Source organism: Panthera uncia, chromosome D4 (genome assembly GCF_023721935.1).
Source record: "Panthera uncia isolate 11264 chromosome D4, Puncia_PCG_1.0, whole genome shotgun sequence".
NCBI classification, from domain to species: Eukaryota; Metazoa; Chordata; class Mammalia; order Carnivora; family Felidae; genus Panthera; species Panthera uncia.
In genome coordinates, this window is record NC_064807.1 from 11,464,026 (window position 1) to 11,480,272 (window position 16,247).

The 16,247-nt window shown below is 43.9% G+C and overlaps 1 protein-coding gene across 3 annotated transcripts in view; it reads left to right on the plus strand.

Moving 5' to 3' along the window:
* PIP5K1B (phosphatidylinositol-4-phosphate 5-kinase type 1 beta) overlaps positions 1-16,247 on the plus strand; it is a 315,659-nt gene that overhangs the window by 290,455 nt on the left and 8,957 nt on the right. Inside the window, exon 13 of one of the 3 annotated variants that reach the window (XM_049633341.1) lies at positions 1,234-1,486. The exons of the other annotated variants lie outside the window; for them this stretch is intronic. Coding sequence (XP_049489298.1) covers positions 1,234-1,371 — 138 coding nt within the window. The 3' untranslated portion in view covers positions 1,372-1,486. Of the gene's footprint in view, positions 1-1,233; positions 1,487-16,247 lie in introns of those variants that run through there. 3 annotated transcript variants of the gene reach the window in all.

Consider the following 16,247-nt stretch of genomic DNA (forward strand, 5'->3'; position numbering starts at 1 on the left):
TCCAGTGTCTTCCCTCCCCTCCCAGAGTAAGATCCACAGTCCTCAAGGCCCTGCATGGTCCGATCCACCCTGCCTCTCTGACCTCCTTTCCCTGCCTCTATCTTTCTTGCTGACACCATTCCAACCACACTGGCCCTGGTGTTCCTCCCGTAACCAAGCATGTCTCTGCCTCAGGACCTTTGCATTTGCTATTACTGTCTGGACATAATTTGTTGTTCCATGCTTGCTCCCTTGCTTCCTTCAGTCTCAGCTCAAACATCTCCCTCTCAGATAAGCTTTCCTTGACCTCTTACATAAACTAGAAGCCCTCTCCCCACAACAACCATTGGGAAAGGACCTCTGAATATCCTGATTGTGGCACTAATAGAATTTTTTTCCACTGGGCACACTCCTCCCACACTGCCCCCACTTTTTAAAATAAGCTATGATGTATTGTAAAATCCTTACCGAAGAGCTGGTTCCTCTCTACCACCAAGAAGATAGGGAATTAAATAGGAAAAAAAAAAGTTTATAGTAATTTTTTGGTCCCAGGGCAAGTTTGGTTTTATCCAGAAGTAGAAGTTGGGAAGTCTACAATGAAAGAGGAAGTGAAATCTCATCTTCCTGCGCTAAGAGTTTGTGCTCCTTGTGTGTTTCTTTTAAAAACCAGATTTGCACCAACTGGGGGCACGGGATACTGCTGTGTGCAATGTAAGATCACAAGGTGGTTAAATGGCCCTGCTAATGCCAGTCCCTTATCTGTTACCCTTATTCCTTTGGTAGAAAGCTTGTCTCCTTAGTCATTTCAGCTGTTCCTCCCTGGTATTAACAGTTTCATTTATAAGGAACCTGCTTATGTACTTTTATCAGTGTCTGATTTTACTCTGCTGCTTCTGTGCCTTTCTTGGACACTGACAAGCACAGCATTTCACTCAAGGATAATGCTTGCCTCAAGAAGCCACAGGGAAAAGCCACGATATTAATGGTTGGTTGTATTGAAAACACTTGAGCAGCACTTAGAACTCAAGGGATCTGGAAGTTTAGAACTGAAAGAGACAGTGGTGATAGTTACCTGGTGGCTGTGGTCATCTGCCCAGCCTACCCCGCACAGGGTTCCTTGTGGTTCAGCAGCACAGGAAGTGAGAGGACTCAGGCAGCCGAGGCAGTAGAAATTCTCACCAAGCTTGGAGAAAAGCTGCTCTAGCCTAATCCTATTTTGTAGCTACTAACCATAAGCCCTTTAACATTTTTCAGTGTTTCCTACAAGCCTGGCAATGTCCTAAATACTTGGTCTTAAGCCACTTAATCCCCACAACCCACGAAGCAAATGGAGCTCCGTTGTACAGAAAGATCATCAGTTTGCCCCAAGTTATGCAACCAAAGAGTAACTGATTAAGCACTGGGATTCAAGGACCCCACTGGGGGGAGTCTACCCCAAAGCCCCTCACTTCCTTCAGTCTCACCGTTGGTGTTCACTTAAGTAAATTTCGATCAAAATAATGATTTTCCAGAACAGAAACAAATGAGAAGAGCAGCAGTATTTTACATCTTTAAAATCCCTAACTTCTGGTTTAATAGAAGAGGCTGGATTCTCGTGTTGTTTCCGCCTTAGTCTGTTGTGATCGGGCACGTCTTCATACGACCCTGTGTGCCCACCAGAGGGCATGGGAAGGAAAAGGCAGGTGACCTCTGATTATTATTTACAAAGATGTGATGGATCCCCAGAAATGGTCTCCCACCCACTGTCCTAATCCTTTCAGTTAGCCCCTTCCCCTGCTGCAGAACCACATGGGACATAAAGGAATGACCCAGAAATAGGCACCTGGGTTCTGTGCCTATCTCTGCCTCTCACCAATCGTGGACTTTGAATTGACCACTCTTTTAGGGCCTCAGTTTTTTCATCTATAAAATGGATCATTAACTCACCAGCTCTGGCCTGCCGTGACTTCCTCCAAATTACATGGAGTTGTGGTAAAGGAGGTTTTGCCAGAGTCACAGCAGTGGTTTCTCCAAATGTTGCTGTCTCATCACCTTCTCTACCCTGAACCTTCACAGTATTTAAACTTAAATTTTTTGGCAATGCATCTAGAAAGTGCTGCACCATTGATTTGTAATTCCAGGTTGTGTTTTCACGCTGGAGGTTTTTATTTTTTATTTCGCATGCCCTTTCAGTTCCAAAAGGATACAGCTCCTGGGCCACCCTTTGCAGTTTGCCTCCACACTCTGAAAGAGTGAATGGAAAAGATAAACAGGAGAAGAGAAGACCTTTTTTCGTCTTCCTCTGGACCTCATTAGAATCCTCTTAATCAAAGGCATCCTTACTTGAAGGGCATTTGGAGGCTTTGGTGGTGACATTGTTTTCAGCGTTTAACCAGAGATAGGCAGGTTTCTCTTATGCTTCTCCTCCTTTAGGATACAGTGTTTCTCTACAGATAGATACAACCTAATCCCCTGGTGCTATTATTTGTCTATTAATATATAATACTGTGTAGAACCCTTTAAAAATAGATAGGATTTAAAACCACATCATGTATGCACACCGGGTAACCTATGAAATTCCTTTTAAGGGTCCACCCACGTTATACACTTGTCAGTTCAGCCAGCTATCCTGCTTTCCGCTGTGATCTGACATGAAATTGAAAGCATAGTTTACCTGGAAAGGCAGCTAATTGTCCCATCACCCTTACTAAAGCATTGGGTTCAGGTTCCGTGTTTCCACTAACCTGCGTTCCTTTGAAAAAGACCATTCGCCTTCCCTCCAGAGAGTTCCAGGCTCTCTGCTTCATTTGCAATATTCAAGTCAAGGGAGTTGTTTTTCAGGAGGGTTTTATGCAGTGACCAAAGATGCGTCTGCCATTGAATTTTGAGTTGATGGCACAGATGAGGGTATTTAAAAGAATACAACAGCGATGAACAGGCTCTGTTGATTGAAAATGGGCAATCATGCCGTCTTCATAATAGAACTAGATTCCACTTTTTGAATAGTCTCAAATATGCTAAGGCACTGACGCTGTCCCCGTAGCGGTTATTCCACGTCCTAAGGCAGCTTCTTTGCTTGATGTAGAATGCAATTTAAGGAGAAGGGGAACAACCAACCAAACGCTGCTGAAAAATGTTACGGGTCTGACTAGCTGAGCAGGGATGGGTCCGTGGGGGATCATGGGATTGCTTTAAGAACACAGAAGTTTGAAAGATGCCACTAAACAATGACTTTCTTCTCTTTAGTCTCCAGGTTCTACCCTTTTCTTTTTCACACCTTCCCTATTAACATCCTCTCAATAATATGTGCTTTCATCCAGAGAGGTGTGTCTGCAAGATGGCTGTTTGAGGTGTAAAAATAGCTGTGGGCAAAGGAGAAGAAACAGTTAAGCCATTTCTTAGCCTTGCCTGGATTGGAGATTAATGCTCTGATGTGCAGCTGTTGGACAGCTTGATTATTTAATGTGTCTTTAGGGTGGCTAATAATACTCTTTGATCACAGGACGAAGAGTGGCAGAGAAGTGAAAATGATTGAATTAACAGCTTATCGTAGCATTATGTATCAGAAAAGCCTGACCAAAAAAAAAGAAGAAAAACACTTTAAATTAGGTCACGGGGGTCTTAGAAAATCCACTGGAACTTTCTGGCAAGAGAAACAGCATTTGTGGATTTCGCTTCACTGGCATTGAGCTTAAAGACTTGTATGCAAAGTATCAGGTCCCTTTAATCACTCCCATTTGAGCCAGACTGGCTGCCGCAAGGGTGTTTATTTGAAACGGGGCAATTCTATTGCTTCTCAGCAGAGAGCTAGAATCCCCATCTGCCAAAGAGGCTGTTTGGGATCTTGGTAGATTTTAGTGAGAGCAGAGAAGGAGGATGAGGAGGAAGGCAGTGCCCTTGGCTTGTAAGGCATTTAACCAGAATGCAGTTTCCTTCTGCCATATGACCACATTGGGAAGAAATGGAGAGATTTCAGCAAGAGCAAAGTAGCTCCCTTTGTTTATTCCCAGAAATGCTTGGCCCCCTTACGTCATTAACCAAATAATTCTTGTAAGACGTGCAGAAGAACAGACAAATGGATTCCCAGCTCCTAGACGTATGGCAACTGTGAGCGATTCCCATATGGACAGTTTTCAAATTAACGAGGCAACCCCTTGGTCTAGGATAGGAGGACTCCCATAGGATTGTGGTTTTTATATATATAAAAAAAAAAAACTGTTAAACTACTGTTTAAGGATTAGCTAAGGGCATTGGTAGTCACCCAGGCATTCTGGCTTTTCAGTTAAATTACACCCATAATTAGCAATTGAATGACAGGCTGCAGGGAGGGTAGCAGAGATTTGTTTTGTTTTGTTTTCCTTTCTGTTGGGTCCTAGCTTTGTAGTGCCTCCTGGCCTCACGGGCCTGCTTGATTTCTGCCTTGAGGTTAGCTCTGCCTGAGGCACCTGCATCCGGGGCACCCCGAGAGTCACCCCATCATTTTTCCATCTTTGCCTCCTGGCGCTGGCTTCTCTCCACTTCCCCACTCTCCCTAACGCTGCTCTCTGGGATTTCAGTTTCCATGTTCCGCTGTGTCAGGAGGAGCCAATGTTTGCTACTCTCCCGAGCCTTTCCCACTCTTGGGCAAAGGGAACAGTCTCCAATGGTGTGACCTTGGAAGCCGCCAGGCATGGAGCCTGCAGGAACAAACTCCAAATGAACCCACACTAGGAACAGATGGGTTTAAAGAAAGCAAATTACAACCTATCCATGGACCGAGTGAACAGGGCTGTCCTCATTCCTACCATTTCGCTCTTATGGGATCTGAGGAGGAAGGCGGCACATTTGGTAGGGCGGAGAAGGTGTATGCATTATGCACTGAATAAAAAATAAATAAGGAGTCCCTGAGTGTGGCGAACGGTATGAGGAGGACTGAGGAGTGGGGCTCTGAGGGCTCGGCTTGCTTTGGTTTGTCTCTACCAGTGTTAGCTTCCTAGGGCTGCCCTAAAACCCAGTACCCGTATCTGGGGGGCTGCAACAGAAATGTATCATCTCACAGTTGTGGAGGCCAGAAGTCCAAGATCAAGGTGTCAGCAGGGTTATGCTCCATGGGAAAGCTCTAGGAGGGGATGTTTCCTCCCTTCCTCCAGCTTCCGGTGGCCCCGAGGGGGTCCTTGGCATTCGTTGCTGTGCAGCACTAATCTCTGCCGATGTCTTCATGGAGCCTTGTCTCTGGGTCCCCTTCTTGTGGACCAGAAAGCAAAGCTAAGGTGACCCCCAGGGGACTCCTACCACACTCCCAGGAACCCAGCCAGGGACTGTTTTCCTCTTGCAGCAAGCCCTGCTGCCACCTAGTGGTGGAAAGGCACCTGTGACCACGGGGCGCAAGGAGTGACACAAGTCCTTGAATCCTAAGAGCAAGTGTGCCTGCCGTTCACTGGGCTCTGTCCACACTGTGGACTTTCTCGCAGACCCTCCGTGCCGTGCGTGCACGACCAGCAGGGCCACGTCCTCCAGCTGACAAAGGCAGCTGCCTCGGACGGGCCCCGCACCTGCCACCTTTCAGGTTGCTCTGCAGTCCGTGTGAGGAACAGGTGCACCACAGGAGGGGCTCATCTTCCCCGGGGTCCGAGCTTGACCTCCTCAGCTGTCAAGGCCAATTCTTCCGAAGCCTCTTGGAAAGGCCCCGCAGCGGTTTGGGGATTCAGCATAGAAAATGCTCTTTATACTGTTTTCAGCAGCAACTTTAACAGGATCGACAAATACAAGGTCGGAAGATCCTTTTCTTCACTTTGAATCTTTGACAAGCCACCCCTTGCAGCCTCTCAACTCCTAGGTGGCTGTACTTCTCGAAGTAACCCCCAGTAAGGGATGGCCTTGAGTATCTTACAGATTTTTCACTTAAAAAAGAAAACTTTCTAAATCCCAGGAATGGTTACCATACTGGATTAGAGGGCTGCTGTAACAAAGTACTACCAACAAGGAAATTTATCATCTCCCAGTTCTGGAGGCCAGAACTCAAGAGAGGAGGGTGGGGGTGGGGAGGGGGGTTGTTTCCTTCTGAGGGCCGTGGGGCAAGGATCTGTTCCAGGCCCCTCACCTTGGCTTCTAGATGGCTGTCTTCTCCGTGCCTTCACGTGGGCTTCCCTCTGTGTGTGTGTGTGTCAGTCTCAGTGTCCAAGCTTCCCCTTTTGGTAAAGACATCCATCATATTAGGTCACTAGGGCTCCCCCTAGTGACCTTCTTTTAAGATCTTGAGCTCTATATAGAGCCACATTCTGTGGTTCTGGCTGTTAGGACTTCCACATAGGAATTTTGGAGAGATGCTGTTCAACCCATAATTGCTTCTGTTGTCTTTTTATAAAGATAAAGGGTAGCAATAGAAATGTGGAGGCACAAAGGCTTGATGGGGGAACAGCTTCTGGTTCCTGCCCTCTGCATGGAGGCCAGGGGCCTCTGGCCTCTGTGCTCTCCTTCCCTACCTAGGTGGAAGAGAATTCAGTAGTCTCATCCCAAAGCACTGCTCCTTTTCAAATAAAACCAAGATTATCTTCCTACACCCAACGTTTTCCAACTGCAGCATGAGCAGGGCTCTGAGTGAATTGGGTTCAGGCCCCAGGGCTATAGGATCTACTAGGTGATAACAATTTTGGATTTACAGTTAGCAGAAGTCACTCAAGTGCTGGGAAGTCCAACATAGAACTGCCAGCCTGTATGCATCACTGATGCCCTCAGGCTTCTCTCGGGTTTTTGGGAAACAAATTAATCAGCAGGGAACTGTGTTAAAACAGTACAGTGGCGATAACAGTTTAAAAAAAGAGGGGCCGTCATCTTAAATTCATTCCCCTGAGACATCCACAGTGCGTGCCCGATTTTTCCTCGAGTGTTCTCATCTCACCAGTATAGACACACCTCTTATTATAGGTTTTACAAATTCGAGGTTTTTGACAACTCTGCATTGAAGAATCCCATTTTTCCAACACCATTTACTCGCTTTGTGTCTGTGTGTCACGTTCTGGTCATCTTTGCAGTATTTGCAAACTTGGTTTGCAATCAAACTTTGTCATTGCATTTGTTTTTATGATCTCTAATAGTTTTAGGGAGCCACTAACCACACCCACCTCAGCGAACTTAACGTTGTGTGTGTTCTGCTTCACCAATCAGCCGTCCCCCTCTCTCCCCCTCTCCTGGGGCCTTCCTAGTCCCCGAGACACAATGATACTGAAGTTAGAGGCCACTATAGGGTTATTAACTGGCCTAAGTGTCCAACTGAAAGGAAGAACCCCATGTCTCTCACTTTACGTCAAAAGCTAGAAATGGTTAAGCTTAGCAAGGAAGCCATTTTGGAAACTGAGATGGCCCAAAAGCTCGGCCTCTTGCACCAAACAGCCAAGAGGACAAGCTCCTGAAGGAAATTTTAAGTGCTATTCCGATGCACACCTAAGTGATAAGAAAGTGAAACAGCTGGTGCCCCTGGGTGGCTCAGTCAAGCATCCGCCTTCGACTCACATCATGATCTCGGGATTCGGGAGTTCGAGCCCCACCCCGGGCTCTGTGCTGACAGCTCACAGCCTGGAGTCTGCTTTGGATTCTGTGTCTCCAGCTTTCTCTGCCCCTCCCCCACTCAGGCTCGCTCTCTCTGTCTCAAAAATAAACTTTTTAAAAATTGTTTTTAAAAAAAGGGAACAGCCATATTGCTGATATGGACAAAGTTCTAGTGGTCTGGATAGAGGACCACATCACCCCCAACATTCCCTTAGGCCAAAGCCTAACCCAGAGCAAGACCCTAGCTTTCTTCAGCTCTATGAAGGCTGGGACAGGTGGGAAAGCTGCAGAAGAGAAGTCTGAAGCTGGCAGGCGTTGGTTCATGAGGTTTAAGGAAGGCGCCTCCACAACATACAAGGGCAAGGTGAGGCAGCAAGTTCTGATGTAGAAGCTGCAGCGAGCTCTCCAGAAGATGGAGCTGAGATATTAACGAAGGGGGCTACACTAAACAACAGTTTTTCAATGTAGATACAACAGTCTTAGAAGAAGATATCATCTAGGACTGCTGTAGTTGGAAAAGAGAAGTCAATGCCTGGCTTGAAAGCTTCAAAGGACAGCCTGGCCCTCTTGTTAAAGTCCCATGAGCCTCTAAGTTTAAACCGGCACTCAGGTACCATTCTGAAAATCCCAGGGCCCTTAAGAATTGTGCTGATTCTACTCTTCCTGTGCTCTCTAAATGGAGCAAAGCCTAGATGGCAGTATATCTGTTTACAGCATGGTTTACCGAGCATTTCAAGCCCACTGTGGAGACCTAGTGCTCCGAACACAGTATTCCTTTCAAAATATTACTGCTGACAATGCACCGGATCACCCAGCAGCTCTGAGGGAGATGCACAATCAGATTGCGGTTTCCTTGCCTGCTGACAAAACATCCATTCTGCAGCCAATGGAGCAAGGAGTCATTTTGAGTTTCAAGTCTCAAAAAATACATTTCATAAGGCCATAGCTGCCCTAGATAATGATTCCTGTGATGGATCTGGGCAGAGTAAATTGAAAATGTTCTGGCAAGATTTACTAGATGCCATCAAGAACATATGTGATTCATGGGAAGAGGCCTAGAATATCTGCCTAAATTCAAGTTTGGAAGAAGTTTATTCCAGTCCTGAGGGAGGACCTTGAGGGAGTCCCGGTTTCGGCGGAGTCAGTAACTGTGGATGGGTGGGAATCTCAAGAGGGCTAGTGCCTGAAGATGGGATTGAATGGCTGCAATCTCCTGAGAAAACCTGAACACGTGAGGCACCATTTCTTGTAGATCAGCAAAGGAAATGATTTCTTGAGATGGAATCTGTCCCTGGAGAAGGTGCTGTGCAGATTGTTGAAATGATAGCCAAGAATTTAAACTATTAGGCACACTTAGTTGATAAAGCAGTGGCGGGGAAGACTGACTACAATTTTGAAAGACGTTCGGCTGTGGGGACAATGCTGTCAGACAGCATCACCGTCCTCCAGAGAGACGGTTCAGGAAAGGAAGAGTCAGCTGATGCCACCAACTTCATTGTTGTCTTAAGAAATGGCCCCAGCCACCCCAGAGTATGCCTGCAGTCTCTCTGCTGGTCGGCGTGGAATTCTGATAGGGCATTTATTGGTTGGCAAGAGGCCGGGCATGCCCTGTGCTGCCCGCATCTTGGATTTCAACAGACATTCTGCCAGACTGGGCACAACATGGTAGTTTTCATCCCAGTTGGACATGCCCTTCAAGAACATTTCACATTCGGCCTCACAGGTTCTTGGTGAGAGGCCTACTACAGTCCTTGGTTCTTGGAGCCAAGTATTTTCACCTCTGATCCCAAGCCTAATTTTTTTTTTTCTTTAAGTGTCCAGGTAGGCAGTTTGGACCATAACGTCTCTAAGGTTCCTTCCATCTATGAGATGCCATAGTCGTGTCGCTTAACCTAGTCACGCCCGGTGTCCTCGCTTCTGTAGCACTAGCCTGAAGAGTCATCTCCCCCACCACCACCCCGCTCCAAGAATGTGGTGCGCTTTTCTATCTCTGCAGCTGTTGGACAAAGAGAAAGCCCCCCTCCAATCTATCTTCAAGAGATTGTGTCTTGTGAAGTAACCCCCAACATGAGGTAGACAGGAATACAATAAAATGTAAATAGAGCCTTAGCTAAGGAAAGGAAGAAAAAGATTCAAAGCTTCCCAGAGTCCAACAGTGACTGTTTTGTGTTTGAAATTCAGGGAGTGCTGAGAAATCAATCTAGTGAACCCAGAGCTGGAGGGGAGTCCAGAGCCCCTGGGATGAGGTTAGGGTGAGGCATTGTAAAGCCTTTATGCGCATGTGTGTGGGCATGCCGGGGAGCTTTGGCTACGGTGAGGCAGGACTAGTTGTGCTCTCAGGGCAACAGAAGCAACATTAGCCAGAAGAAGAATAGAAAATAGAAAGGAAACAAAGCAGGAATGTGGTAAAGAGAATTCAGAAATTGCTGAAGAAAATGGGGGCTTGGTGCAGAGAAAGGGAATACAGGATTATTGCCTATGTTAGCCTGGAGAGAAAAAAACCAAATGAGTGCTTTCGTTGTCTATATGGTGGGCAAAAATTTCAATTTGAAACCAAAATGAAGCTGTATTTGGAAACCATACAGGGAAAGAGCCTACTTATGTGGGGCCCTTGGGCTATCCCCCAAGGTAGATGTAGTTAAGAAAGAGCATCACCCCAAGGGTTCATGGAATGTGGAGACTTCATGGACCATTTAGTGCTGGTCATATTGGCCAGCTTGGGAAGCTCTGCCTGGCCACCCCATTCTAGGTGTTACATTTTCTAAATGTAGGTTTAATGACTTTACAAAATGACAGTAAGGACATGCCTATCACAAGTTACTTTGGAGCATTTAGACCATTTACATTTAATTAAAAAAGATACGATGGAAGCATGAATAAATAATCAAGACAGTCTACCTGCTGCCTACAAGAAACTCAACTTCAAGTTGAGTCTTGACCTCAAGGCATATATAGACCAGTGGAGGGATGGGGAAAAGCCAGTATATCAATACTTAAAATAGACTTTAAAAGAAAGACTATAATAAGAGACAAAGAAGGGCATTACCAGGGTGATAAAGCAATCAATTCCACAAAATAATGTAACAGTTGCAAATATCTATGCACCCAACAGTGGAATGCTGAGTAAATAAAGCCACTATTAAACATAAAGGGAGAAATCTGCAGTAATACAGTAATAGTAGGCGACTTGAACACCCCACTTACATCAATGGGTAGATTATCAGGTAGAAAATCAGTATGGAAACAGTGTCTTTCAACAACACATTAGACCGGATGGATCTAAATATATACAGAATGAATAAAGAAAATTTGGCATAGATATAGAATGGAGTATTACTTGGCAATCAAAAAGAATGAAATCTTGCCATCTGCAACTACGTGGATGGAACTGGAGGGTATTATGCTAAGTAAAATTAGTCAGAGAAAGACACAAATCATATGACTTCATTCATATGAGGACTTTAAGAGACAAAACAGATGAACATAAGGGAAGGGAAACAAAAATAATATAAAAACAGGGAGGGGGACAAAACAGAGACTCATAAATATGGAGAACAAACTGAGGGTTGCTGGAGGGGGGGATGGACTAAATGGGTAAGGGGCATTAAGGAATCTACTGAAATCATTGCTTCACTATATAATAACTAATTTGGATGTAAATTTTAAAAAGTAAAAAATTTTAAATAAAGGGAGGGAGACAAATAAATAAATACAGAACATTCCACCCAAAAGCATCTGAATACACATTTTTTTCAAGTGCACATGGAACATTCTCAAGGATAGATCACATGTTAGGCCACAAAGCAAGTCTCAGTAAATTTAAAAAGAATGGGAAAAAACACAAAATCCATGGAGGCTCAACACCATGATACTCAACAGCCAATGGGTCAAAGAAATCAAAGAGGAAATCAAAATACATAGAGACAAATGAAACTAAAACCAACAGTCCAAAGTCTTGGGGACACAGCTATAGCTTTTACGAGAGGAACATTAATACTAATACATACTTTTCTCAAGAAAAAAATATCTCAAGAAAAAAAATCTGGGGGCACCTGGGTGGCTCAGATGATTAAGTGTTCCAACTCTTGATTTCAGCTGAGGTCTTGAACTCACATTCGTGAGATCAAGCCCCCCCCCCCCAATCAGGCTCCATGCTGACAACACAGAGCCTGCTTAGGATTCTCTCTCTCTCTCTGCCCCTCCTCTGCTGGCTCATGTGCTCTATTGAAATAAATAAACTTAAGAAAAGAAATCTGACCTTACATTGAAAGGAACTAGAAAAAGAACAAACCAAGGCTAAGGTTAGTAGAAAGAAGGAGATAGTATCAAAGCAAGAATAAATGAAAAAGACTAAAAACACAAAAGAAAAGATGAAACCAAGAGCTGGTTCTTTGAAAAGATAAACAGAAATGATAAACATTTACCCAGACTTTGCAAGAAAAAAAAAAAAAAGACTCAAAATCAGAAACAGAAGAGAACCACCAACACTACAGAAACACTAAAGATTCTAAGAGTACTATGAAAAATTAAATGCCAACAAATTGCACAACCTAGAAAAAATAGACAAATTTCTATAAACAATCTTGCAAAACTGAATCAGGAAGAAGTAGGAAATCTGAACAGGCTGATGACTGACTCAGTTTCATTGCTGGTAATCAGAAAACTCCCCAAGAAAAGTCCAAGACCAGATGGCTTCACAGGCAAATTCTACCAAACATTTAAAGAAGCCTTAATACTTATTCTCCTCAAACTAGATCAAAAAATAGAAGAGGAAGAAAAGCTTCGAAATACATTCTACAAGGCCAGCATTACCCTGATACCAAAACCAAAGATACTACAAAAATAAAAATAAAAAGGAAAACTAAAGGCCAATATTCGACTAACATAGATGCAAAAATCTTAGCAAAATATTAGCAAACCTCATTCAGCAATGCGTTAAAGGATCATTCACCACAATCAAATGGGACTTATTCCTGGGATGCAAGGATGGTTCAATATTTGTAAATCAGTCAACAGGATACATCACATTAACAAGGGAGAAAAATCATACGATTATCTCACTAGATGCAGGAAAAACGTTTCACAAAATTCAACATCCGTTCTAGATGAAAAATTCGTGTTAGAGAGATCATACCTCAACCAATTAAAGCCCATGTAGGAGAAACCCAAGCGTGACATCCTACTCAACAGTGAACAAGAGCTTTTCCTGTAACATTAGGAATAGACAAGTCTACTCTCACCACTTTTATTCAACATGGTAGTGGAGGTTGTAGCCAGAACAAATTAGACAAGAAAGAAAAGGCATCCAAATGGGTAAGTAGTGAAACTGTCACTGTTTGCAGGTGACATGATGCTATGCATAGAAAACCCTAAGATGCCACCAAAAACCTATTAGAGTAAGTGCTGTCAGTAGAGTTGCAGGACTCAAAACCAATACACGGCAAAGTTGAGTTTCTGTACCCTAGTAACAAAGAAGCACAAAGAAAATAACTCCCTTTACAACTTCAACAGAATCAAATACCTAGGAATAACTTTAACCAAGGAAGTAAAACACCTGTACTCTGCAAACTATAGAACACTGGTAAGAGAAATTGAAGAGGACACAAACAAATGGAAATATAGTCCATGCTCATGGATTGCAAGAATTAATATTGTTAACATGTTCATTCTACCCAACTCAGTCTACAAGTTCAGCGCAGTCAGAACATCAACAGCATTTTTCACAGAACTAGGACAAGTAATACTACAATTTCTAAGGAAGCACAAAAGACCCCCAATACCCAAAGTAGTCTTAAGGAAGAAAAAATTGGAGATAGCACAATCCTAGATTTTAAAATATGGTGCAAAGCTACAGGAGTGAAGACAGTGTAGGACTATCCTAAAAATAGACACACAGATCAATGGAACCAAATAGAGAGCTCGGAAGTAAATCTATGCATTTAAAGGTCAGTTAACCTATGACAAAGGAGGCAAGAATGTACAATTAAGAAAAGACCGTCTCTTTGATCAGTGGTGCTGGGGAAACTGGATAGCTACAGCAGAAGAATGAAATTGGACCACTATCACACCATACACAAAAAGTAACTTAAAATGGATTGAAGACCAAAATATGAGACCTAAAACCATTAAATCCCTAAAAGGAAACAAAGTTAGTAATTTCTTTGACATCTGCTGTAGAAACCTTTTTCTAGGTAAGTCTCCTCAGGCAAGGGAAACAGAAGCCCAAATAAACTACTGGGACTACACCAAAATAAAAAGCTTCTGCACAGCAAATCAAACCATCAACAAAATGAAAATGCAACCTACATTTGTAATTGATATATCCCATTAGGGGTTGATCTCCAAAATACATAAAGAACTTATACAACTCAACACACACACACACACACACACACACACACACACTTCATTTAAAAATGGGAAGACGATCAAAAAAAAAATTGCGAAGAGGATCTGAATAGACATTTTTCCAGAGAAGACCTACAGATGCCCACAGACACAGAAAAGATGTCCAGCATCACTCATCACCAGGGAAATACAAATCAAAACCACAGCAAAATATCACTTTACACTGGCCAAAATGGCTAGAATCAAAAAGCCAAGAATTAAGTGTTGGTAGGACGTGGAGAAGAAGGACCCCTCGTACGCTACTGGTGGGAATGTAAATTGGGGAAGCCACTGTGGAAAACACTACGAAGGTTTCTCAGAAAGTTGACAATAGAAATACCTTATGATAATCGCACTACTGGGTATTTACCCAGGGAAAATGAAAACACTAATTCTAAAAGATCACCATGCTCCTGTATTTATTGCAGATTTATAATAGCCAAGATATAGAAGCAACCCAAAGATGGCAGTGTATATTCCTCAGCCATAGAAAAATCATGAGATCTTGACATGAGCCACAATGTGAATGGACCGAAAGGGCATTATGCTAAGTAAAGTCAGACAAATACCACCTGATTTCACTTGTATGTAGAATCAAAAAAACAACACAAGACAAAAAGCAGAAACAGATTCAAAAATATAGAGAACAAAATGATGGTTGCCAGAGGGGAGGACGGCAGGGAATGGGCAAAGCAAGCGAAAGGGAGTGGCAGATCCAGGCTTCCAGTTGAAGAATGGTTAAATCACAGGAATAAAAGATATAGCAGAGAATCTGGTCAGTGGTATTGTGGAGGCAGACGGTAGCTACCCATGCGGTGAGCAGAGCAGAACATACAGACTAGTCGAATCACCACGTTCTAGATCTGAAACTAATCTAACATTGTACGTCAACTACGCTTCGATAAAAAAATTATTCCAAAAAAGTAAACATTAGGTTGAGGGTGTGAGTTTCTTAGGCAGAAAGTTGATGGGGGGGGGGGGAAGGAAGGCTTGGAAATAAGCCTTGAAAGGAGGCCTCAGAAATGAAAGGCATGTCTCATCTCTGATGCCCCCTGCACATGGTTCTGAAAAGTGAACTTCAGCTCTCCCCATTGGGAAGCCCACCCAAAGTGCCCCACTTTCAGGGTCCCCCCTGGGATATCTGGTTCCCCCTACTGCAATCCACACTTGGAAAGGGCTTCTCGTTAGCAAACAGACTGCTTATGACTTGCTCTTTGATTTCTGTGTCTGTGCTTTAAATCTTTTTAAATACGAAAAAGCTTTGCGGTCTTTGACCACAAGTGTGCATTATTGTGTGGTTTCAGTCACTGAAGTAAGCACTTGAGCTTCAGCAGAAATAAAGATGCATTTCTGTCACACACTCTCAGACGTAAACACGTACGTGGCATAAATAACGCTAGGATCAGGCCACAGGAGTTCAGATCTTGGCTTAACGATGGGTTTAGGTCCAACAAAAAGGTGACAGTATCACAAATACAAAGTACACGTAAGACACCCCAGTTCCTGAACATCGTGGCTTAGCCTGGCCTGCCTTAAAGTGCCCAGGATACTTACATTTGCCTAAAGTTGAGCTAAATCATCTAGCACCAAGCTTATTTTATAAGAAGGTGTAATTTATCAAAAACTGCACTGAAAGAACAGGAAGGTTGTATGGGTACCACGAGCACGTGGCTGGCTGCCACTGCCCAGCATCCTACGAGAGGATCATACCACACGTTGCTAGCCCCGGGAAAGATCCAAGATCAGAATTCAAAGCTGGACTCCCACCAAATGTCTACGGCTTTCGCACTATCATCAAGTCGAAAAAAATCCTAAGTCAGACCATCCTAAGTCGGGGGCTGTCTGTACCTAAATACTCTTTTACTTTTCCCATCGGCCATTATCACACCTGTACCTTCAGGTCTCAGAATTTCAAATATTACGTATTCTCCAAGTACCACACGCGTAGGAAGAAACCTTGCCATCGCTGCGCACACACAACAGTTCAGTGGGTGACGGCTCAGACGACGTTGTCTGTCTGTCATCCCTTTTCTGAGATCTGGCCGGGTTCTCTTGCCAAAACACCAGTTCCCATTTCTGTTTCTAAAGCCTCAAGGCCAGGGGTGGTTGCATCTCAGGGCACCCCAAAAGTTGCTTGTCTTTGGGGCAATACGGTGAAAATCCCATCTTCGATGGGGGGGGGGTGGGGGTGCAGCTGGAGGTACCAGCCTGTGCGCCCCATTGTGGAAAATCAACTCAAAGGCTTAGTCTCCTTCTAGGATCATCAGCTGGTGTTTCTTTCCAGTGACCAGTAAGGACTTGAGGGGTCTAATTTGAAGGAAAATTATAGCACATCCCCTCCTAAATAAGAGGATACGAAAATTGCTTTCTGCAGACTT